This window comes from Haliotis rufescens, unplaced genomic scaffold (genome assembly GCF_023055435.1).
Source record: "Haliotis rufescens isolate VD_foot unplaced genomic scaffold, xgHalRufe1.0.p SCAF_126, whole genome shotgun sequence".
Lineage (NCBI taxonomy): Eukaryota > Metazoa > Mollusca > Gastropoda > Lepetellida > Haliotidae > Haliotis > Haliotis rufescens.
Window position 1 is genome coordinate 422,630 of NW_025963809.1, and position 27,371 is coordinate 450,000.

Here is a 27,371-nt window from a genome sequence, read left to right on the forward strand (position 1 = left end):
ACACTACATTGAGTTACTGTCACACTGCACGGAACTACTGTCACGGTGCACAGAGCCTAGACCATGGTGGACCGGGCTACTGTCACGGTGTACGGAGCTACTGACACTGTGCACGGAGCTACTGTCACGGTGCACGGAGCTACTGTCACGGTCGACAGAGCCTAGACCATGGTGGACAGAGCTACTGTCACGGTGCACGGAGCTACTGTCACACTGCACGAAGCTACTGTCACGGTGTATGGAGCTACTGTCACACTGCACGAAGCGACTGTCACGGTGCACGGAGCTACTGTCACAGTGCAAAGAGCTACTGTCACACTGAACGGAGCTACTGTCACACTGGACGGAGCTACTGTCACACTGGACGGAGCAACTGTCACACTGCACGGAGCTACTGTCACAGTGCATGGAGCTACTGTCACACTGCACAGGACTACCATCACTGTGCACGGAGCTACTGTCATACTACATTGAGTTACTGTCACACTGCACGGAACTACTGTCACGGTGCACAGAGCCTAGACCATGGTGGACCGGGCTACTGCATGGAGCTTCTGTCACACTGGACGGAGCTACTGTCACACTGGACGGAGCAACTGTCACGGTGCACGGAGCTACTGTCACAGTGCATGGAGCTTCTGTCACACTGGACGGAGCTACTGTCACACTGGACGGAGCTACTGTCACACTGGACGGAGCTACTGTCACAATGGACGGAGCTACTGTCACGGTGCACGGAGCTACTGTCAAAGTCCATGGAGCTTCTGTCACACTGGACGGAGCTATTGTCACACTGGGCGGAGTTACAGTCACACTGGTCGGAGCTACTGTCACGGTGCACGGAGCTACTGTCACAGTGCATGGAGCTTCTGTCACACTGCACGGAGTTCTGTCACACTGCACGGGGCTGCTATCACGGTGCACGAAGCTACTGTCACGGTGCACGGAGTTACTGACACGGTGTACGGAGTTCTGTCACACTGCACGGGGCTGCTATCACAGTGCACAGAGCTACTGTCACACTGGAAGGAGCAACTGACACGGTGAACGCTGCTACTGTCACGGTACACAGAGCGACTGTCACACTGCACGAAGCTACTGTCACACTGGACGGAGTTACTGACACGGTGTACGGAGCTACTGTCACACTGCACGAAGCTACTGTCACACTGGACGGAGCAACTGACACGGTGTACGGAGCAACTGACACGGTGAACGCTGCTACTGTCACGGTGTACGAAGCTACTGTCACACTGGACGGAGCAACTGACACGGTGTACGGAGCTACTGTCACGGTACACAGAGCGACTGTCACACTGCACGAAGCTACTGTCACACTGGACGGAGCAACTGACACGGTGTACGGAGCAACTGACACGGTGAACGCTGCTACTGTCACGGTACACAGAGCGACTGTCACACTGCACGAAGCTACTGTCACACTGGACGGAGTTACTGACACGGTGTACGGAGCTACTGTCACACTGCACGAAGCTACTGTCACACTGGACGGAGCAACTGACACGGTGTACGGAGCTACTGTCACGGTACACAGAGCGACTGTTACACTGCACGAAGCTACTGTCACACTGGACGGAGCAACTGACACGGTGTACGGAGCTACTGTCACGGTACACAGAGCGACTGTCACACTGCACGAAGCTACTGTCACACTGGACGGAGCAACTGACACGGTGTACGGAGCTACTGTCACGGTACACAGAGCGACTGTCACACTGCACGAAGCTACTGTCACACTGGACGGAGCAACGGACACGACGTACAGAGCTACTGTCACGGTACACAGAGCGACTGTCACACTGCACGAAGCTACTGTCACACTGGACGGAGCAACTGACACGGAGTACGGAGCTACTGTCACACTGCACGAAGCTACTGTCACGGTACACAGAGCGACTGTCACACTGCACGAAGCTACTGTCACACTGGACGGAGCAACTGACACGGTGTACGGAGCTACTGTCACGGTACACAGAGCGACTGTCACACTGCACGAAGCTACTGTCACACTGGACGGAGCAACTGACACGGTGTACGGAGCAACTGACACGGTGAACGCTGCTACTGTCACGGTACACAGAGCGACTGTCACACTGCACGAAGCTACTGTCACACTGGACGGAGTTACTGACACGGTGTACGGAGCTACTGTCACACTGCACGAAGCTACTGTCGCACTGGACGGAGCAACTGACACGGTGTACGGAGCAACTGACACGGTGAACGCTGCTACTGTCACGGTGTACGAAGCTACTGTCACACTGGACGGAGCAACTGACACGGTGTACAGAGCTACTGTCACGGTACACAGAGCGACTGTCACACTGCACGAAGCTACTGTCACACTGGACGGAGCAACTGACACGGTGTACGGAGCTACTGTCACACTGCACGAAGCTACTGTCACACTGGACGGAGCAACTGACACGGTGTACGGAGCTACTGTCACGGTACACAGAGCGACTGTCACACTGCACGAAGCTACTGTCACACTGGACGGAGCAACTGACACGGTGTACGGAGCTACTGTCACGGTACACAGAGCGACTGTCACACTGCACGCAGCTACTGTCACACTGGACGGAGCAACGGACACGGTGTACAGAGCTACTGTCACGGTACACAGAGCGACTGTCACACTGCACGAAGCTACTGTCACACTGGACGGAGCAACTGACACGGTGTACGGAGCTACTGTCACACTGCACGAAGCTACTGTCATGGTACACAGAGCGACTGTCACACTGCACGAAGCTACTGTCACACTGGACGGAACAACTGACACGGTGTACGGGGCTACTGTCACGGTACACAGAGTGACTGTCACACTGCACGAAGCTACTGTCACACTGGACGGAGCAACTGACACGGTGTACGGAGCTACTGTCACACTGCACGAAGCTACTGTCACGGTACACAGAGCGACTGTCACACTGCACGAAGCTACTGTCACACTGGACGGAGCAACTGACACGGTGTACGGAGCTACTGTCACGGTACACAGAGCGACTGTTACACTGGACGGAGCAACTGACACGGTACACAGAGCGACTGTCACACTGCACAAAGCTATTGTCACACTGGACGGAGCAACTGACACGGTGTACAGAGCTACTGTCACGGTACACAGAGCGACTGTCACACTGCACGAAGCTACTGTCACACTGGACGGAGCAACTGACACGGTGTACGGAGCAACTGACACGGTGTACGGAGCTACTGTCACACTGCACGAAGCTACTGTCACACTGGACGGAGCAACTGACACGGTGTACGGAGCTACTGTCACGGTACACAGAGCGACTGTCACACTGCACGAAGCTACTGTCACACTGGACGGAGTTTCTGACACGGTGAACGCTGCTACTGTCACGGTACACAGAGCGACTGACACGGTGTACGGAGCTACTGTCACGGTACACAGAGCGACTGTCACACTGCACGAAGCTACTGTCACACTGGACGGAGCAACTGACACGGTGTACGAAGCTACTGTCACGGTACACAGAGCGACTGTCACGGTACACAGAGCGACTGTCACGGTACACAGAGCGACTGTCACACTGCACGAAGCTACTGTCACACTGGACGGAGTTTCTGACACGGTGAACGCTGCTACTGTCACGGTACACAGAGCGACTGACACGGTGTACGGAGCTACTGTCACGGTACACAGAGCGACTGTCACACTGCACGAAGCTACTGTCACACTGGACGGAGCAACTGACACGGTGTACGAAGCTACTGTCACGGTACACAGAGCGACTGTCACGGTACACAGAGCGACTGTCACGGTACACAGAGCGACTGTCACGGTACACAGAGCGACTGTCACGGTACACAGAGCGACTGTCACGGTACACAGAGCGACTGACGGAGATGGGAACGTGTACCTACCAGCAGCAGTACAACCCCCACCACGCCCAGGATTGCCCAGGTTTGCTGTTCGTTGATTAAATTCAGCAGCTTCTTGTAGCAACCCTGAAATACGAGGAACATTGCAGACATACTTTGACATCAACCTTTCTATATCACACTATCGTTAAGGAATGGAGAGTTTTGAGGGTATTCACCTTCTTAAAATACCTCCCTATTCTCACACTTTGACAACACATTCCAAAGAGCAGAGTACCATGCATTATGAAATACAGCACGCCACGGATCACGTGCACCAGCAGCACACAACACTGTGGTTAAAGCGTTCGCTCGTCACGCCGAAGACCCGGGTTCGATTCCCGACATTGGTACAATTTGTGAAGCCCATTTCTCGTGTCCCCCGCCCTGATATTGCTGTAATATTGCTAAAAGCGGCGTAAAACCATACACTTCACACATTGTACCCATGTACCCATGTCGGTAATCGAACCCGGGTCCTCCGCGTGACGAGCGAACGCCTTAACCACCCGACCGCCATTGAAACTACAAAATACAGGCACACATGGTGGATAGGCTGTATTGGGTAATAACGGACAGTGTTGTTACTTTGTTCTCATGAGTATTTATAAGCAAGAAACTTATAATTAATTGTGGTACAGTAAACTACGGTTATAACGAACACGCTTATAACGAACTGACGGATATAACGAACTAACTTTTTAGTCCCGACTATTTGCTGTAGTTATGCTGTATATATGCTTATAACGAACTACGGTTATAACGAACTAAAAATAGTAGTCCCTTTGAGTTCGTTATAACCGTAGTTTACTGTATATAATAAACGTGATAAATTGTGTCATTTTACGCCAATACGCAGATTATAAGGAGCTCTGCGGGGATATAACTCCCTGCACTGTCGAGGATGATCTACGCTACCTGTGTGTGTATTCTGTTGGCGGTGAAGGGCCTCTGCGTGCACTCGTCTAGTCTGTTGCTCTGGAGATAGTCGTCAGTGCAGCAAGCAGGGGAAGCCTGGAGTGTGAAGGTGTTCCCGTCGTAGGTGTACTTGGTCCACGGCGCGCTGTCGTTGAAGTCGTCAGGACCTCCCATCGCACAGCACTGCATCTGAAGATGACGTCAACGTGAGAGAGACAGTGTGGGCGACAGTGCCGATATATCATGAAGGCTGACACGAGATGGGTTTCCAGCGATAATAATGTGGGTAGTCAACTCGGAAAGCTATTTCAGCTTATTTCTTTATTTCGGCTTGTTCTTTGAAACAATGGAAACTGATTACACAGACATAAATAGATCAACGACGATTGTGTTTCAGTTTGGACATGAGATGTATTATCACGCACGCACGCACGCACGCACGCACGCACGCACGCATAGTGTGAAGGACTTCTAATCAGAGGTTTCAGGTTCGCATTCTGCCGAGGTGTTGCGTTCATAAAAAGGATTTAAACACATTTATCGCAGTGCATGCACGCACGCACGCACGCACGCACGCACACGCACACACACACACACACATATACACGCACTCACACGCGCACACACATATACACGCACTCACACGCACATACATACAGGCACTCACACACATACGCTACGCACACATACATACATACATACATACATACATACATACATACATACATACATACATACATACATACATACATACATACATACATACATACATATACACTCATTCACACACATAGTTACACACAAATAAATAACACGCACTTACACATACACACACGCACATACACACGCACATGCACACACATACACACATGAACACACACACACACACACACAAACAACCACATACATGCAGATAAATATACGTACGAGCACACGTACACACACATACATACACACACACACGCACAAACATAAACATCAACCACCACTGTTGATGATATAACAGGAACTACTCACTGAGTAGGAGAGAATGTTGATGGCGAGGGTGAAGATGTCGCTGCTGTCGGGGCCCTTGTAGTCGTCGTGGACACGTTGCTGCAGCTGCGCCTTGATGCTGGCGTGCAGCTGCAATGTAGTGTAGGTGTTGAAACAAGACACAAATGGTGGGTGAGTTAGTTCTAAAGCCAAGGCATGGACTTCGACTCAACGATGTTGTGCTTCATGTATATCTAGAGTTGTTCCTTCAATTACTGCTGACTCATGGACTTCGAATCAACAATGTTGTGCTACATGTATATCTAGAGTTGTTCCTTCAATTACTGCTGACACTCATGGACTTCGACTCAACGATGTTGTGCTACATGTATATCTAGAGTTGTTCCTTCAATTACTTCTGACTCATGGACTTCGACTCAACAAGGTTGTGCTACATGTATATCTAGAGTTGTTCCTTCACTTACTGCTGACTCATGATCTTCGACTCAACAAGGTTGTGCTACATGTATATCTAGAGTTGTTCCTTCAATTACTGCTGACTCATGGACTTCGACTCAACAAGGTTGTGCTACATGTATATCTAGAGTTGTTCCTTCACTTACTGCTGACTCATGATCTTCGACTCAACAAGGTTGTGCTACATGTATATCTAGAGTTGTTCCTTCAATTACTGCTGACTCGTGGACTTCGACTCCATAAGGTTGTGCTACATGTATATCTAGAGTTGTTCCTTCAATTACTTCTGACTCATGGACTTCGACTCAACAAGGTTGTGCTACATGTATATCTAGAGTTGTTCCTTCAATTACTGCTGACTCATGGACTTCGACTCAACGATGTTGTGCTACATGTATATCTAGAGTTGTTCCTTCAATTACTTCTGACTCATGGACTTCGACTCAACACTGTTGTGCTTCATGTATATCTAGAGTTGTTCCTTCAATTACTGCTGACTCATGGACTTCGACTCAACAATGTTGTGCTACATGTATATCTAGAGTTGTTCCTTCACTTACAGCTGACTCATGGACTTCGACTCAACAAGGTTGTGCTACATGTATATCTAAAGTTGTTCCTTCAATTACTGCTGACTCATGGACTTCGACTCAACACTGTTGTGCCACATGTATATCTAGAGTTGTTCCTTCAATTACTGCTGACTCATGGACTTCGACTCAACACTGTTGTGCCACATGTATATCTAGAGTTGTTCCTTCAATTACTGATGACTCATGGACTTCGACTCAACAAGGTTGTGCTTCATGTATATCTAGAGTTGTTCCTTCAATTACTGCTGACTTATGGACTTCGACTCAACAAGGTTGTGCTACATGTATATCTAGAGTTGTTCCTTCAATTACTGCTGACTCATGGACTTCGACACAACAAGGTTGTGCTACATGTATATCTAGAGTTGTTCCTTCAAGTACTGCTGACTCATAGACTTCGACTCAATAAGGTTGTGCTACATGTATATCTAGAGTTGTTCCTTCAATTACTTCTGACTCATGGACTTCGACTCAACAAGGTTGTGCCACATGTATATCTAGAGTTGTTCCTTCAATTACTTCTGACTCATGGACTTCGACTCAACAAGGTTTTGCCACATGTATATTTAAAGTTGTTTCTTCTATTACTGCTTATATCATTGACTGCTATCTGATGTTGTTCATTCAGCTACTGCTGGGACATTGGCATATTAGCTTACTGCGTTGGTCGATCAGATATCGCAGCTTATCATAAATATATAAAGTTGTTTCTTCTATTACTGCTTATATCATGGACTGCTATCTAAAGTTGTTCCTTCAATTACAGCTGACTCATGGACTTCGACTCAACAAGGTTGTGCTACATGTATATCTAGAGTTGTTCCTTCAATTACTGCTGACTCATGATCTTCGACTCAACACTGTTGTGCTACATGTATATCTAGAGTTGTTCCTTCACTTACAGCTGACTCATTGACTTCGACTCAACACTGTTGTGCTACATGTATATCTAGAGTTGTTCCTTCAATTACTGCTGACTCATGGACTTCGACTCAACACTGTTGTGCTACATGTATATCTAAAGTTGTGCCTTCAATTACTGCTGACTCGTGGACTTCGACTCAACAAGGTTGTACTACATGTATATCTAAAGTTGTGCCTTCAATTACTGCTGACTCATGATCTTCGACTCAACACTGTTGTGCTACATGTATATCTAAAGTTGTGCCTTCAATTACTGATGACTCATGGACTTCGACTCAACAAGGTTGTGCTGCATGTATATCTAAACTTGTTTCGTCTATTACTGCTTATATTATGGACTGCTATGTGAAGTTGTTCATTCAGCTACTGCTGGGACATTGGCATATTAGCTTACTGCGTTGGTCGATCAGATATCGCAGCTAATCATAAAACGATCTTAGGAGTGTTGACTTCCCTATTAATCCAGTACACCGCCACATATCCCATACTCTACCACACATCACCCAGCCATACACGAGGCTCACTGAAGTAGGACCAGATCATCTTACCCCCACGCTAATTGTTGTCGGTGGGGTTTTGTAAACAAGAGAACATTATCGTCATACCCGTCAATAGATCAGTATACGTTGCTCTCACGAGAAAGAACATAGACTTCAAGACGCCAAGCGAAGTGCAAATACTAAGTGACTGAATACCTTTTTTGCGTCTGGAAACTACTTGCTCGCAGTGTAACACGCAAATCATCTGTGACAGTCGAATGGGGAGAAAATATGTCTAACAATATAAAATACAAAACATTGCCTGTAGCACCTGGTCGCTGATGCTTGGATCAACAAACTGAAGCTGTATATGAGTGAGTGAGTGAGTTCGGTTTAACGCCGCTTTTAACAGTATTCCAGTTATATCGTGGCGTGTCAGCTTAATGTGGTAAGAAAGCCCGAAGTAAAGCAGGTCTCAGGCGTTTACCACTTCGGTGAAACCCACGAGCACGGGTATAGTGCTGACAAACCTAGAAACAAAATCGAGGCGAACCGGGATTCGAACCCACAATCATAGGTTTCTGGCGTGTCCAAGGGACGCAACTCTGCACAGCGAATTGCGGCACCTAAAACAACTGGGCCACCCCTGCTGTATATGAACGCCTGATGATTATCGTGGCATGTGATCACATGAAATTATGTGTCACACGCCATTCCTCTTAATTATTTTCGTTATCAAATTCACCTTATTTATCACATCAACATATGGGATTTATGATCATTGCTTACATTACTGTTAGTATTTGTCACGCACTTGCAAATATAAAGTCACTACTTTCATAAAAAAAGAAGATGAAAAAAAAACATGAAAAAAACCCACTGAGGACACACAAAGCATTTCTGGTTCACGTAACCTTTAAATAATAAGTTTATTATTATTATAATATTATTTAATAATAATAAGTATAAGTTAGTTTTTTTTTATCATTTCGATGTATTTGATGCATGTGTTATTGCTGGTCGCCCGGGGGCCAAAAAAGACTATGCGTCGAACATCCCGTGAATCGTATCGACAAAACAAATAAAAAAGTAGAATCGGTCGATGATGAGAAACGAAACACTTCGTGTGGCGTGACGCTCGATAAAAAAACATTGTTCTGTCATGACCTGGGCAACGCAGATAAACGCGATGCCCCAACGATCGCATCCCAAAGCGGGAGAGATATGACAATCGTCATTGGCATGACACGTACAGGTAATTGAAGTGAGGATTGTGAGAATATGGGGAAATACCACCTGTGCATAAAATGAACTTTTCCGACATTGCCGAGGCCGGATTCTATTCAGGGAGTCCTCATTATTAAAATACGGGGAAGTATTTTTAAAGCTTGTACATTTCATCACCATCATCCTTAAAGAGGTTGTGTACAAAATGTGGATATCTCTTATAAGAGGTGAGGTGAAATTGGGTTTAACGTCGCGTCCAAGATTACTGCACTTATATAGCGACGTGCATGCACGTGTGTGTGTGTGTGTGTGTGTGTGTGTGTGTGGCTACTTGTACTAGCAGGATAGTGAGTGAGTTGTGTTTAACGCCGCTTTTAACAGTATTCCAGTTATATCACGGCATGTCAGCTTAATGTGGGAGGAAAACCCGAAGTGATGCAGGTCTCAGACGTTTACCATTTGGATGAAACCCACGAGCACGGGTATGGTGCTGATAAACCTAGAAACATAATCGGGGCGAACCGGCATTCGAACCCACAATCATAGGTTTCTGGCGTGCCCAAGGGACGCAACTCTGCACAGCGAATCGCGGCGCCTTAGACGACTGGGCCACCCGCGCCCCCTCTAGCAGGATAAGAGACAAAATCTTTACTGTGGCTTAAACGACAATGACCCACGAACGTTGATACATATACTTTGATGTTGGTAGCATGACACACGTGCATCGCATAACTATTTATCACATAAACATTAATCTTCTTTTACTTTGTAATATTGATAACACGCGTCCTTGTTTCGAACATTAACATGACAACTGTTGTTTACAATGATAGTAATTTTGGGTATACATATTGACCAAAGATTATTCGGGATCGTGAATATTTTGTGGGAGTTCCTTTGAATGTTTACGGTATATGTAATATTTCTTTTTTTGTTCAGTGTATATGTCCATCTCTCTCATTCGACATTACTATCATTTTTAACATGACTTGTTAATCTAGTGTACGCGTTGACATGCTTGTACTTCGTTACGACACAGAGGGACCACCTACTCGAGGACAGGACCACCTGCTCGAGGACAGGACCACCTACTCGAGGACAGGACCACCTCCTCGGGGACAGGACCACCTACTAGAGGACAGGACCACCTACTCGGCGACAAGACCACCTGCTCGGGGACAGGGCCACCTACTAGAGGACAGGACCATCTGCTCGAGGACAGGACTACCTACTCGGGGACAGGACCACCTACCAGAGGACAGGACCACCTGCTCGAGGACAGGACCACCTACTCGGGGACAGGACCACCTACTCGAGGACAGGACCACCTACTAGAGGACAGGACCACCTACTCGGGGACAGGACCACCTACTAGAGGACAGGACCACCTACTTGAGGACAGGACCACCTGCTCGAGTACAGGACCACCTACTCAGGGACAGGACCACCTACTCGGGGACAGGACCACCTACTAGAGGACAGGACCACCTGCTCGAGGACAGGACCACCTACCTGTGAGTCTGTGGCGATGAACAGTCCACCCATGGTTGCCACCGCCAGGATCAGGAGGATCATACACACGCAGTACTGCGGACAGACAGCAGACACGTCATTAACTGCAGCTAACGCAGGTAAAGTGAGAGAGGCAAGGGATTCACATTATCAAAGCATAAATCTGAAAGATCTCTTTTCCCGTGTCAGCGGGCATCTCATCATAAATTACTTGAAAGATATTGGTCTGTATAATAAATTTTAAATATGTATGTGAATAATCAAATGCTTGTTTTTAAATTTGGTGTGATGCTATTAGCAACTGACATTATTAAAGGCTCTGTCCAGGAGGTTAACGTAGCGTAAAAATATTGTCCCCCTGTGTGACACGTAATCCTATAGTAATGGATGTAACTATCATCAACCAGTGTTTTATGCCAACTCATTGATGAGTATTTTTTTAATATTGGCTAGTACTGTGCACAACCACCAGTGGCTAAAGTGATGACGTAAATCCTGCTGGGGTATCACGCAGGAAGCCGAGGTACTGTAAGTCCCCATGATCCCCAGCGAGGTGGCCTAGCTTTGGTTACTGGTGGCCTATAGCCCGTGTTTTAAACTGTCAAAATGATATTGTTATGCTCAAATATGCTTCATCAATTGTTTTTAAATATAGTATGCTTCAATATGTTTCATAAATTGTTTTTAAATATGACATTGCATAAATAACCAAATTGTGTATATATTAACTTGGTCTCGTCGCTATAAGGCTGAAATAATGCCGATGCGACGTTTAATTTTAACTCACTCACTCACTAAAGTGAAAGAGTGAGTGTGGTTTAACGCCGCTTTGAACAGTATTCCAGTTATATCACGGCTAGTCCGTTAATATAGGAGGAAAGCCCGAAGTGATGCAGGTCTCGGACGTTTACCACTTCGGTGAAACCCACGAGCACGGGTATGGTGCTGATAAACCTAGAAACATAGTCGGGGCGAACCGGGATTCGAACCCATAATCATAGGTTTCTGGCGTACCTAAGGGACGCAACTCTGCACAGCGAATAGCGGCTCCATAGACGACTGGGCCACCCGTGCCCCCAAAAGCTGCTATTCTGTATGATGTGTATTGTATATTGTATTGAATACAGTGTATACTGCATTGTTTGTTTGTTTGTTTGTTTGTTTGTTTGTTGTTTAACGCCGCACTCGGTAATATTCCAGCTATATGACGGCGCTTTGTAAATAATCGAGTCTGGACCAGACAATCCAGTGACTGACATCATGAGCATCAATCCACGCAATTTGGGATACGATGACATGCATCAACCAAGTCAGCGAGCCTGACCACCCGATCCCGTTAGTCGCCTTGTACGATAAACATGGGTAGCTGAAGACCCCGGATCTTCAAGGGTCGTACATTGCATTAAATACAGTGTATATTGTATGGGACACAGTGTATATTGTATGAGCAAATGTATATTATTTGGAATACGGTGTCAGGGTTGCAGTGAACATGTATGGACAAAATAGTATATCCCATGGCATACATCGTGTATTGCACGAGATACGGTACTGTAAATATTGCATTGCGTTTTGGGGATTATTTTGGAACAGTGTACATGTATATGTTATGATACGTGTATTCAGTATTAGATCCGGGCGGTCGGGTAGCCTAGTGGTTAAAGCGTTCGCTCCTTACGCCGAAGACCCGGGTTCGAGTCCCGACATGGGTACAATGTGTGAAGCCCATTTCTGGTGTCCCCCGCCGTGATATTGCTGGAATATTGCTAAAAGCGGCGTAAAACCATACTCACTCACTCACTCAGTATTAGATCCCCTTTACTAAACATACGAGACTGTATGATGTACCCAGTGATGTTTAGGGAAACATCGTATCAGAATAATGCCTTGTTTCATGGGGACGGTCACGTGTTCCGTGGCCCGGGCACGTGTCTCAAGTCAGTTGCATCAGTGCGTGAGTGAGTGAGTTGGATTTAACGCCGCCTTTAACAGTATTCCAGTCATATCACGGCCAGTCAGCTTAGTGTGGGAGGAAAGCCCCAAGGGATGCAGGTCTCAGACGTTTACCACTTCGGTGAAACCCACGAGCACGGGTATGGTGCTGACAAACCTAGAAACATAATCGGAGCGAACCGGGATTCGAACCCAGAATCATAGGTTTCTGGCGTGCCCAAGGGACGCAACTCTGCATAGCGAATCGCGGCGCCTTAGACGACTGGGCCACCCGTGCACCCAGTGGCATCAGGGTAGGGAAACTTACAAAGATGAGGAAGAGTCTCCATCTGCAACAAGCACCGCAACACGCCAGGAAACACAGGCCGAACAACGTCACGCCGATTATGATCAGAGCGAGGCCGATTTCATCTACTAGAGGCACAATGTCAAGGTCATTTGTTCCGGTCGGAAGCTTGAAGGGGACGGTCGCTTTCAAGCCTTCAAACAGGAATTTCATAAAAGTCCCGGGGAAGAATTTCAAGATGACGCCTATTACGATCAGCGCCAGCGATATGAGCTGAAAAAGATGAAAAAAGCAGATTTACCATACAACAGATGACGGCGACAGCTAGTATTGTTTTCAACTCCAGTGGTGGATCATTATGACGCCATCTTGTTTCAAAATATCTTTCAGCATTGATAATTGGTGAAATACACACGTGTAAATATCAAAAGGTTTTATATCTTTCTACCCCGATGGATAATACCGTCACTGTCTGCCAACGCTATGAGGGGGGCACGGGTGGCCCAGTCGTCTAAGGCGCCGCGATTCGCTGTGCAGTGTTGCGCCAGAAACCTATGATTGTGGGTTCGAATCCCGGTTCGCCCCGATTATGTTTCTAGGTTTGTCAGCACCATACCCGTGCTCGTGGGTTTCACCGAAGTGGTAAACGTCTGAGACCTGCATCACTTCGGGCTTTCCTCCCACAGTAAGCTTGCACGCCGTGATATAACTGGAATACTGTTAAAATCGGCGTTAAACCCAACTCACTCACTACCCACTCTATCAGAGTCTGGAATTGCCTGGACTCGTCATCGTGACGTATACATGTATACAGCTGACTGGTAAACTAGAAACGAGTATCAGCTCCTAACGCGTTTCTCAAAAGCCACATGTTTTCGTTAACGTGGTACAAATGACGCTGATAGGTAGGGGGTGAGTTAGGTTTACTCATTTCCTGTTATTCTTTGCCTGTACGTGACGGCGTGCCTACACCACGTGTTTTGCTTCACATATGATGTGTATCAACACATTGACAGTTGTTTGTTCAGGTTAATCTGACCTAGAAAATGCTGAATTGATCACTGAATCCAGAGATTATGATTTCTAATTTCTGTCAGCGAGAGCGTGAGTCAGGTGCAGCCATACCCAGCAATGACACATTCGGGCTACCAATGTTGGTAGTCAAACCAGGGTGTTCGGCATAACTAACGAACGCTTTGACCACTACCCACCGCTCAAATTTCTTCACATTTTTTTGGTTTCATTCACATCCAATAGAGGTCAAGGACATAATCATTTTTTTTCATAACGCGTGAGTGAGTGAGTTGGGTTTAACGCCGCTTTTAACAGTATTTGAGTTACATCACGGCGTGTCAGCTTAATGTGGGAGGAAAGTCCGAAGTGATGCAGGTCTCAGACTTTTACCACTTCGGTGAAACCCACGAGCACGGGTATGGTGCTGACAAACCTAGAAACATAATCGGGGCGAACCGGGATTCGAACCCACAATCATAGGTTTCTGGCGTACCCAAGGGATGCAACTCTTCACAGCGAATCGCGGCGCCTTAGACGACTTGGCCACCCGTGTCACCTTTTTCATAACGAGTGTATAATTGGCGACACATATCTGTTACTGAGAAAACGTTTAATATACTTAGAACTAATGACCTTTGTTAGAAATATCGAATTTAATGTCAACCCAATAGCTCCGCGTAGTTTCGACATGACTTTAGATTAAGCCTGACGTGTAGGAAACAAGACATTTTTAGTTTTCTCTGCTGAAATTTCGATAATACTCGTGTGTATGTCGGGTTGTCCGAAGTTCGAGATAAGCGGAGCACCACATTCGACAACAGGGTTCTTACAGGATCACAGAGCTACAGCGTCTTAAACGATATGTCAAACGTTCGAATTAATAAGGAGTTCAAATTGACGAGATTAACTACAGTAAAATACGTTTATAACGAACACGCTTATAACGAACTTATATTTTGGTCCCGGCCATTTGCTGTATATTTGTTGTATATATGCATATAACGAAGTACGGTTATAACGAACTAAAATTAGCGGTCCCTTTGAGTTCGTTATAACCGTAGTTTACTGTATATCGTCATCTGCAGTGAACTGTTGCAGTTTAATATAGATTTAGGACAACCGTTTCACAAAGTTCGCTTGTGCATACGGGCCCAGGTTAGTTTGTTTCTTTGCTTTGTCCTCAAATTATATTTACTGTGAGAGATATCCCCCCCCCCCCCCCCCCCCCCTTCTCTCCACTATACCCTCCCGTTACAGGGTGGAGCGGATGTTACGATACATAGGCCGTGACTTGCTGCCATTATGTTCGCACTAACCTACTCCAGCAACAGCTGTTACGTGGGATTCCGGGCCTGCTTATCTACTGTTTCTAGTGGCTTGTCGAGATCCCTGATAGAGAGCTAATTTTGTGACCCATATAAGCAGGGAGTGAGTGTGAGTGAGTTATTAACACACCGTCAATATTTCAGCCAAATCGTGACGAATTAAGTCGGGAAACTTCGCAGGATAAACAATAAATAAAACAAACACAACGATACAAGAAAGGATAATTATTCGTTCATGAATTTAATTTCATGAAAATTTTAAAATGATATAACATATATTTTTTTTAAAAGAAGATCACTTTTGTGTGAGGTAAGCGTGTTCGAATCTTGTAACCTGTAACAGTTTTCGTGAATACAAGACCCAACGCGTATCGTGTAACACGCGAGTTGTTTACAACCCTGATAATAACAAATGTTTTAGTAACGACACAGTCCAAGCTGGGTCATAACTTACGGCTTATTTAAAAGTTCATTTAAATTTTAAATTTTGAATTATCAAATAAACAGGTAGAGTGTTTTAAATTCTTCTGTATGCTCACAATATCAAAGCTAACTCACCAGAAATAGAACATTCAGTAGTACAAGAATACATTGTCCACAGCCGGCACAGAAGCCCATTGTCTCCGATTAGTCAGGAATTAAGTCCAAGATACGTATTCAAGCCGTAGCATGAAGGACGCCATGCTCCTCTGGGCGGGGTCTCAACGTTTCCTCATGCAGCTCACAGTACCAGCACAGCGGGTTTGACACACACGCCATGACGACGACCGTGACAACAGGTCGACCACATGCGACACGGCTCGGAACAATGGATTAGAAAATCGATTGCTCGGTGACCCATTTCAACAGGTTTCGCTTGTAAACATTCAGAAATTCGTCCCGCTCATTATTGTTGTTATGTTGATGTTTTTGTGATGGTTATCATCATTATGATTATTAATATTGGGGTTGTTCTACTAGTTGCATTGCATTTAAATCTTGTTTGGAATAATGTCAGTAGTTGAATTAATATTATATCCGTTTCGTCATTTCATTGTCGTTACTGTAATTGTGTTAGCACTATGAATAGGATTATTTCTACGTCCAATTTGAATATAATCATTTTAGTATTACTGGACGACATACCGTTAATATATTTTGATTTAATTTTAATTTTAATTTTAATTTAATTTCAATTTTAATTTTATTGTTGCATTTTGGTTGCAGAGAGGTTATCAATGGTCATAGACCATCATAATCATCATAATTGCTCAATTTCAAGCAGTAATAGTTTCAGCATTTGAGTTAAAATTTTAAAATTTAACGTCGCCTCGGCATTATTTCAGCCATATAGCGACTCAGCATGTGATAAGTTTGGAGCAAAAATACGATGCGATAGCAGACCACATGCGAATAATCTAAATAACTGCATTGTGTATTTAACCTACATATGGACTTCGTTATCGTTGAGGTTGTGAAGGCAAACTGGAGCATGCAGATACCGCTGTTTGTATTCGGACACGCATAATCAGGATTTGGTAGCAACGTTACCGTGCATGGGTCCTGGAAACAAACACTGTCAACTGCCAGACATACGGAGACCATTCACTTGAGTGAGTGAGTGAGTTGGGTTTAACGGCGCTTTTTAACAATATTTCAGTTATATCGCGGCGTGTCAGCTTAATGTGGGAGGAAAGCCCGAAGTGATGCAGGTCTTAGACGTTTACCACTTCGGTGAAACCCACGAGCACGGGTATGGTGCTGACAAACCTAGAAACATAATCGCGGCGAACCGGGATTCGAACCCACAATCAAAGGTTACTGGGTTTCAAGGGATGCAACTCTGGACAGTGAATCGCGGCGCCTTAGACGACTGGGCCACCCGTGCCCCCAGCACACTTGAAAATTGGATTTGACCAAATAATTACAAGCGTGATCAAAACGTTGCTAGGCACGAAACAGTCGCCGAAACACTTCAGGTCTAAACACAGCTATGATACCTGTATCAAATACTAGTACATCACCTTCGAATAACCATTTCTTTTCTTTTTTTCATTTTTAGCTTCCATCTACGGTGGCCCATAAGGGACATGGAGTCTGTTTTTCCATATTTTGATATTTCACTTATTTTTATCGTAACCTTTTGCAAATTAACACGATTTGTCTTACAAATATGTGATAAATCATGTGTAAAAAAGATATTGAATCGCTGAAAATTGAAACTAAAATGTCAAAAACTAAAATGAAAATGTCCAAAACTAAAATGAAAATGTCAAAAACTAAAATGAAAATACAGAAAACTATTTATACCGCGGTGGAAATAGTTTTCTGTGGTTTCATTTTAGTTTTTGACATTTTCGTTTTGGTTTTTGACATTTTCATTTTAGTTTTTGACATTTTCACTTCACATTTCAGCGACTCAATAGCTACTTGAAAGTACATTTTCCATGTTTCGGTTGTTTTTATACATGATTTATAACATATTTGTATGAAACATTGTGTTAATTTGCTAAAGGTTACGATAAAAGTAAGTGAAACATCAAAATATTGAAAAACAGACTCCATGTCCCTTACGGGTCACCGTATATATCCATCTGACATGGTTGTATACTTTCTTCCGCCCGGCAGTTCAGTCTAAGTTTACCCCAGAAGATCCATGCGTCACATGGCGTCCCTGTGAAAAGGACTGAGGGTTCAAACAGATGTTTGACTTGGTTGATGCATGTATCCCCATTGCGTGGATCGATGCTCATGACGTCAGTCACTGGATTGTCTGGTGCAGACTTGATTATTTACAGACCGCCGTCATATAGGTGGAATATTGCTGAGTGCGGCGTAAAACAACAAACAAAAGAACATGCCATCACTTGTGACACGAGTTAACCACGATGTGGGGTAGAGATCGTTTCACTCACCCTGCAGGGGAAGGTGCGATCTCTCGGGTGTCAGGGTACATACGCTATGAGGTGAGGTGAGGTGAGATGGGGTGGGGTGGAGTGAGGTGAGGTGGAGTGAGGTGGGGTGGAGTGAGGTGAGGTGAGGTGGAATGAGGTGAGGTGAGGTTGGGTGGAGTGAGGTGAGGTGAGATGGAATGAGGTGAGGTACGAAGTGAGGTGAGGTGGGGTGAACTGAGGTGAGGTGAGGTGGAATGAGGTGAGGTGGGGTGAAGTGAGGTGAGGTGGGGTGAAGTGAGGTGAGGTGAGGTGAGGTGGGGTGGAGTGAGGTGAGGTGAGGTGGAATGAGGTGAGGTACGAAGTGAGGTGAGGTGAGGTGGGGGTGAACTGAGGTGAGGTAAGGTGGAATGAGGTCAGATGGGGTGAAGTGAGGTGAGGTGGGGTAAAGTGAGGTGAGGTGGAGTGGAGTGAGGTGAGGTGAGGTGGAATGAGGTTAGGTACGAAGTGAGGTGAGGTGGGGGTGAACTGAGGTGAGGTGAGGTTGAATGAGATGAGGTGGGATGAAGTGAGGTGAAGTGGGGTGCAGTGAGGTGAGGTTAGGCGAGGTGGGGTGGGGTGGGGTGAGGTGAGGTGAGGTGGGTGAAGTAAGGTGAGGTGGGGTGAGGTCGGGTGAGGTGAAGTGGGGTTTAACGTATATAGCGACGTGCATGCTTGTAGTCGTCCGGACTAATGCCGATTTTATAGTGTTAGCAGACTGAGATACCATGCCTCAGGTTAACATGAATACTCCACTCAGACACAGTATACTGACCCGAGCAGACCAGTCTTTATTTTAGCCCCTTAATGCCGAGCGCCAGACAGGGTAGCATCTTTTAACGTCACTTGGTATGACGCAGCCTGGGATCAAACCTTTCGCTCTCCGGGCGGATGCTCCACCACTAGACCACGGAGGCGGTCTAGATACGCTATGGTCATGTCTTGTTGATTATCATGTAGATGTGTTCTTGTTATTGTAGTGTCACGTGGCTGTGTAATGATTTGTCACGTGATATATAAACTAAGTCGCGCAGGGTAACCTAGAAATCAAAATGAAGAGAGTCTCTGGGCTCGTTTGTATATTATATATTTATTAAGTTAAGTCAACAACTGTTTTCCTGTAAGATATATTCATTTCAGAGACTAGATGTCAGTCTTGTTTTACCGGTACAGAGATTCAAACTCTGGTTCCGTCATGATCTGGTAGGCCACGACAAGCATAGGTTGCTAGGGGGAGCTATTGGAAACCCGTAATCCCCGGTCCAATTTCTGAGAGTTAGGTTACTTTCAAGAATACGTCAGTCTGTGAAATGCGCTGTATTGCATCTGGGTTGTGTAATCGTGGATAGTTATGCATTATATTTACAAATGTACCAACTATGCCATAGATCACAAATCCAACATTTGGAAAGATGGTATTGGTGAATACTGTGTTGACAGGCTGAAACGTTTTACACCTTACCGTGTTATAGTAGAGATGTGAGGTGAAATTGGGTTTAACGTGGCGTTCAAGATTATTGCACTTACATAGCTGGACAGGGGGCACGGGTGGCCCAGTCGTCTAAGACGCCGCAATTCGCTGTGCAGAGTTGCGTCCCTTGGACATGCCAGCAACCTATGATTGTGGGTTCGAATCCCGGTTCGCCCTGATTATGTTTCTAGGTTTGTCAGCACCATACATCACTTCGGGCTTTCCTCCCACATTAAGCTGACCTGCCGTGATATAACTGGAATACTGTTAAAAGCGGCGTTAAACCCAACTCACTCACTACATAGCTGAACCATCGAACTTCCCCAATCTTCCGGACTTCACTGACTATAAAAGTCCAGTTTCCACTCTTGCCGAACTAGGCTGAAATTATGGAGTTACATTTTGGCTGGACTAACGAGTCTATGAATATTCCAATCAAAATTGCGTAAAGAAATCGACATCCGGTTCGAAAACTGACGTGCAGATTTGGGTCGATTTCAGGATTTGCAAAGCATGTGTACAGTCAACATATATTTTCGAAATCTTTTAATGCTTTTAATCATGGTCCTCACGGGATTTGATGCACCTCGCGAAGTAAGACTCGTTTTTTACAATAAAGATCTTAATTATTGATCATCTTGACTGTGCGCCGCCATTTTGTTTGAAGCAAATGCAGGAGATATCAGACGTGGAATCTGATTGATCAACAGGAGGGACATAGAAGGGACATTGCTAGTAATAGCGACTGGTGGCGCTACGATCGAGCCCATAAATTACAGCCTAGTTCGGCAAGGGTGGAAAGTGGACGTTTACCGTCAGAGTTAACTCCCTTGCCTCGGGAAGATGACCTTCCCCTCCTCCGGCCGACGCTCCATCCACTGCACCACGGAGTCTGCCACTGTTATAACGTCAAAACGTCAAAACAGTCCGAGATAAGAACACACACACACGTGCAATGGCACTGTTGTTTATTACAGCACGTCATCAGTGATCACATACATTAAAAGTTTACATTATGAAATAAAAGACATTTAAACATACAAAAATAGTGGCTTTTACATATGAAACAACAAATGTACTCCCAGTACAACTCCTTCAATACCAGCGTTGACGTGTGACATATATATGCATCATCGTATTAATATGAAACGAGCCATGGGTGTGGCGGAGCCAAGTCTAATCCATCCTAACGTTTTCTACAATGTTCATTCTGATAACCAGGGGGGCACGGGTGGCCCAGTCGTCTAAGACGCCGCAATTCGCTATGCAGAGTTGCGTCCCTTTGGCACGCCAGAAACCTATGATTGTGGGTTCGAATGCCGGTTCGCCCCGACTATGTTTCTAGGTTTGTCAGCACCATACCCGTGCTCGTGGGTTTCACCGAAGTGGTAAACGTCTAAGACCTGCATCCCTTGGGGCTTTCCTCCCACGTGAAGCTGACACGCCGTGATATGACTGGAATACTGTTAAAAGCGGCGTTAAGCCCAACTCACTCACTCACTCTGATTACCAATATGAAATGACTCATTCGGTGTCTTAGAAACTGATAAATCAAGCCATGCTTGAAAAGTTTTAGGTTGAACACCATGAACACCAAGAACACCACTGAGGAACAGTAGACAGTAGACAGTAGACTTTCCTGTAGTTTATCGTCCGATTGTTGGGTGTCGGCGTTCTTAACCTGGCGTTAACAATCACAAGAGCAACGTGATAAAAAAATGAGCAATAGTTTGGCATTCTGAGCATTGGTTAAATATTCCTGATCTTCAAGAATGATATGAAAAATCGAATATTTCAATGAACAATGCTTGTGAGTGCGATCTAAAGGTTTGAGGATTAATGAACATCATGGGCATCTTGGGGTTACATTCATGTTGGCGTCCGTGTTGATGCCAGATTGAGAGACGCCAATGAACACCAATAAGGGCATGTCCAACTCAAACATCTACATGAGACCCGTGAAGATGCGGAGTAGAATAGGTCTTCAGCAACCCATGCTTGCCGTAAAAGGTGACTTATGCTTGTCATAAGAGGCGTCTAACGGGATCGGGTGGTCAGGCACGCTGACGTGGTTGATGTATGTCATCGTATCCCAACTGTGTGGATTGATGCTCATGATATCAGGTCATGATATCAGAGTGTCTGGTCCAGACTCGATTATATACAGACCGCCGTCATATAGCTGGAATATTGCTGAGTGCGGCGTATAACAACAAACAAACAAACAAACAAACTAACTAACTAATTGATTACATTGAGTTTGAGGTTAATTCGATACAACACATATATGTTCGGGTATGTAAAGACTACATGATCAGAGAACTTTAACAAATTAAATAATATCCTGACATATACTTATTAGGAATGTATGTCATGTGAACACAGGTAGACTTTCCTAAAAGTAATGGTCGGATTGTTGGGGTGTCACTGTTTTGAGGTTACACTATTCACAAGAACAACGTGATAAAAACATGAGCAAGAATTTGATAATCTGAGCATCGATAAAACATTTCTGGTCTAAAACAATGATAAGTAAAATCGCGCAGTAAACTGAGCACGTGTCAAATGAACAAGACTGAACGCGATCGCTTGGAGTTGTATATTTCATTTGCACGTAAACAAACGTTCTTGGTAGGCTTGGTCAACATTTCACAGGCTGCGAAGGTAATTGTTGTAATGAACCAGTGTTTATAACCGATTTTTAACATTAGATTATATAAAAACACAATTTGGAGGCCAGGGTAATTTCACGAGGAGCCAAATTGAAAAGGAAATGCTACAAAACCGTTTCCATGTTCATACGAATTCTCAGCCAAAAGCAGAGTCGAATATATGCTTCCGACTATATCATAAGCATGTGCTTATGAATCCCTATCAAACAGTGATAATAACAGGTGTTCGAGAAAAGGTGAACGTATCCTGGCCCTCCAGTCACAACACATGCAAAGGCAAGGCGATTGTTCACCTGAAAAACACAGAAAACAGATCACTGTCAATTAGGATCAAGGTGATCACCGAACAGGTCATGAAGAAAGGTTTCTGTTCGGACCCAATACCAAACTTTACCACATGTCCTGTTGGCTCATGAGGCCTTTTGGAACTGCCTTCATGTTTCATGACGAGCCTTCCTCCGGAAAAAATCATTGGTATAAACCACCCAGGTTCCAAAATTTAATATATGAAATTCCCACACGTCCATGACTCTTGAATCGTGTCACAAACGAGACGACCTCACTGAGGGACCTCATGGCATGTTATGCTACGGTTATGTCCGCGAAGGGGCACCTGCCCGAGGTAGAGTGTGAGCTGACTTTGTTTGAGTACTGTAGTCTGTCAGCCGCAAGGAGTCGTAGAAACTTGGGACAGACACAAACAGACATCCACCACGAACATGGGGAACTATGAGAATCAAATGGTACCATCAGACAAGCAGGGAAGACAGAAGGTGGCATGAGTGGCACAAGTACCATAAAAAACACACGGTACCATCACACTAAAACTGTCAGAATATGAGGGGAAATATAAGGTAGAACCACCAGGTGCCACCAGACACACTAGGGACCATCATACAATCAGAGGAAACAGAAGGCATCCTCAGAACCGCAAGGTACCATCAGAACCACAAGGTACCACCAGACACACTAGGGACCATCATACAATCAGAGGAAACAGAAGGCATCCTCAGAACCGCAAGGTACCATCAGAACCACAAGGTACCACCAGAAACACTAGGGACCATCATACAATCAGAGGAAACACAAGGCATCATTAGATCCACAAGGTACCACCAGACACACTAGGGACCATCATACAATCAGAGGAAACACAAGGTACCACCAGACACACTAGGGACAATCATACAATCAGAGGAAACACAAGGTACCACCAGACACACTAGGGACCATCATACAATCAGAGGAAACACAAGGTACCACCAGACACACTAGGGACCATCATACAATCAGAGGAAACACAAGGCATCATTAGAACCACAAGGTACCACCAGAATCATAACGTACCACCAGACACGCTAGGTTCCATCACACAATCAGAGGAAACACAAGGCATCATTAGAACCGCAAGGTACCACCAGAATCATAAGGTACCACCAGACATACTAGGTTCCATCACACAATCAGGAAACACATGGCATCCTTAGAACCACAAGGTACCACCAGAATCATAAGGTACCACCAGACACACTAGGGACCATCATACAATCAGAGGAAACACAAGGCATTATTAGAACCACAAGGTACCACCAGATACACTAGGGACAATCATACAATCAGAGGAAACACAAGGTACCACCAGACACACTAGGTACCATCATACAATCAGAGGAAACACAAGGTACCACCAGACACACTAGGTACTATCAGACACACTAGGGACCATCATACATTCAGAGGAAACACAAGGCATCATTAGAAACACAAGGTATCACTACAACTCAAATTTGAAAAACAAAAGGAGTAGCTTCAGAACCACAGGGATTCATGAAGACACTAAGACGACATGTACCCTAGGAACATCGGTAGATGAACTGCCAGAGACATACGGACATCACGAATCAGACGCAAGGGGTAATGCATTAAAACATACGGTTTTATCAGAAACACAAGGTATCATTGGCTATATGGACATCATCGGAAAGCCGGTATCATCACAATTAGGAACTGCGAAAAAACAGTGGGATTCATATGAAACATTGGAATAAGGATTCATCTGAAACATGGTGATTGAACTGAAACATTGGGGTTCGCCTGAAACATTGGGGTTCGCCTGAAACATTGGGGTTCGCCTGAAACATGGGGATTCATTGTAAATATCATAAGAAACACAGAGTTGAAATGAAGACACCGGGCTACTATCGGACCCATGGGGCAATAATCAGAAACATGGGACCATCAGCGGAAATACAGAGTACCATCAGAACCACAGGGCTATCATCAGACACATGGGCTATAATTGGAAACACAGGGCTATCAATAAAATATTATATCAACAAAACAGACAAAACACATTTCCCTGCGGACAATGACTGTCAGCTCAGATCAGCCTTGTGTGTCCATATATAGAGACAAACGTAAGATACAACAGACCGTCCACTATATAAAAATAGGACAGACGCTGTGATGCCTTCTGAGACAAACATCACTGGTGTTGGTGACGTACTTGCTGATCATGTCAAATCAATAAATGGCTCCCATTTGAGTTTGCGGCTCTTCAGCCACGAACTATCCTCCTGTGGGTGTCCTATAGTATACATTCCGTCACCGAACTACATCGAAGAGATGAGTAAGCGTCTGTAACACTTACAATATAACATTATTGCAGCCATGTGATAACGGGAATACTGGCTGTACAAATAGTAGGGAATCCGGATCCTGAAGCTAACAAGCTACCACACACACTGTTGTCTGACCCGAGTCAGGCTTAAGCAATAGGCACTTTGTATGAGACAGGTCCGATACTGCTACTCCATCGGAAACAGTCACGATTTGGTATAGAACATCTTCAACAAATGCGTGTAAATGTTGAGGTAAACACCCATGTCTCAATGATCGGGGGTAACACATATCTCAATGTTCGGGGGTAACACATATCTCGATGTTCGAGGTAACACATATCTCGGCTCACAATAAAATCCCGAACTCCGACACAGGGTCTTCGAATTCGACTTTGAGTTGAAGAGTCTTCTCGTTTTACCTCAATATCACTGAGGTAGCTTCATGGATTTGCTCGCTTTGTTCAGTACGATTCCTCGACAGTTTACTATTCCCCGACCCGTTAGCATCTTCAGTCCTCCTTCTCTCTGTCACTGGTACTGTCGATGACAATTTCGGGTATTTTGGCAGCAGCAGGAGGGGAGATAACTTCTACTTCCGGTTTGACTTCTTCCATGTGAATTATGGGCTCTGGACCGTCTTCGGCAAGACCGATCTCCACAACTCGGTCTGACGTACTAAAACAGGGAAGTTTGAGCAGGAAGTGGCAGAGGGCGCCCCCTATCACCAAAGCGCCACCTAGGTAGAACGAGGTATCGTACGAATTGTTAAGGTCGTACACAGCACCTGCAATTACAAATTAAGACCATATTTAATCGTGCGTCAAAGGTTCAGCAGCAAAAAACGTCAGCCAATTGGTTTGTACTTCTAATAAGTTGAATCTAATAAATAATGTTCAGAACTTGTGGCAGGTGTAGGCAAACTCTTTCACCTTATGCCGCATCAACGTCAACTTTAACGTGGCGACATCACTGGGGAACGATGTCACGCAATGAGGCCATTGAAGGAGCCGCGCAGTCGTAGCGACACGACTCTCACAACAACCATAGGCCGATATAACTACGACGGCTACACCGGAGTTTCAACGATGACGTAAAGTCACCATCGGGGCAAATCTGACATGCGAATCTAAACAGACTTAAATGTGCCTTGGTGAGGTGTCGAGGTGAAATGGGGTTTAACGTCGCGTCCAAGATTATTGCACTTATATAGCGACATGCATGCACGTGTGTGTGTGGCTGCATTTACTAGTCCGGACTGATGCCGATTTATAGTGCTAGCCCACTGAGATACCATGCCACAGTTTAACATGGATACCCCACTCAGACACAGTATACTGACTCCGAGCCGACCAGTCCTTGTATTAGCCCCTTAATGCCGAGCGCCAGACAGGGTAACAACAAGTACCATCTTTAAACGTATTTTGGTATGACGCTCTCCGGGCGGACGCTCTACCACTAGACCATTGAGGCGGTCTAAATGTACCTTGGAAAGATGGCGACATCACACTTAATATCGTATTTAGGGATTCACTGCCAATTCAAGCTGTAATCAGGTTTCAGTGTGGTAGGTTGCGGGAGAAAGCCACGACAGACCAATGATGAAAGTCGTGGGAGATCCGAGATTCGAACCCATGGTCTGCTGGAATTACAGTCAGAGCTCACCCAACGATCCCCACCCCCACCCCCAACCCCACCTTCATACATGCCACTCAGTCTCTCATAGCGGCGTTAAACCCAACTCACTCATAGCGTGTGGAAGATGAACCCCATCATACAACCCGTCCCACCCGAGTGTTTGTGGATGTAGAACGACCCATGCCGATGGAACCCGAGTGTTTGTGAATGTAGGACGACCCATGCCGATAAAACCCGAGTGTTTGTGAAAGTAGGACGACTCATGCCGATAAAACCCGAGTGTTTGTGAATGTAGGACGACCCATGCCGATAAAACCCGAGTGTTTGTGAATGTAGGACGACCCATGCCGATGAAACCCGAGTGTTTGTGAATGTAGGACAACCCATGCCGATAAAACCCGAGTGTTTGTGAAAGTAGGACGACCCATGCCGATGAACCCCGAGTGTTTGTGAATGTAGGACGAC

The 27,371-nt window shown here is 45.5% G+C and overlaps 2 protein-coding genes across 6 annotated transcripts in view; both read right to left on the minus strand.

Moving 5' to 3' along the window:
* LOC124121993 (tetraspanin-18-like) overlaps positions 1-16,395 on the minus strand; it is a 34,169-nt gene extending 17,774 nt beyond the window's left edge. Inside the window, exons 1-6 of one of the 2 annotated variants that reach the window (XM_046485134.2) lie at positions 16,157-16,395; positions 13,281-13,532; positions 11,021-11,095; positions 5,851-5,958; positions 4,834-5,022; positions 3,919-4,002 (exon numbers count right to left, since the gene is read on the minus strand). In XM_046485134.2, coding sequence (XP_046341090.1) covers positions 3,919-4,002; positions 4,834-5,022; positions 5,851-5,958; positions 11,021-11,095; positions 13,281-13,532; positions 16,157-16,216 — 768 coding nt within the window. In that variant the 5' untranslated portion in view covers positions 16,217-16,395. The remainder of the gene's footprint in view (positions 1-3,918; positions 4,003-4,833; positions 5,023-5,850; positions 5,959-11,020; positions 11,096-13,280; positions 13,533-16,156) is intronic. The other variant, XM_046485135.2, reaches the window with a different exon arrangement.
* A 4,534-nt stretch (positions 16,396-20,929) lies between these two features.
* Positions 20,930-27,371, minus strand: part of LOC124121996 (monocarboxylate transporter 14-like) — a 72,345-nt gene continuing 65,903 nt past the window's right edge. For all 4 annotated transcript variants that reach the window (XM_046485137.2, XM_046485139.2, XM_048393995.1 and 1 more), the window contains one exon: positions 20,930-26,055. In XM_046485137.2, coding sequence (XP_046341093.1) covers positions 25,781-26,055 — 275 coding nt within the window. In that variant the 3' untranslated portion in view covers positions 20,930-25,780. The remainder of the gene's footprint in view (positions 26,056-27,371) is intronic.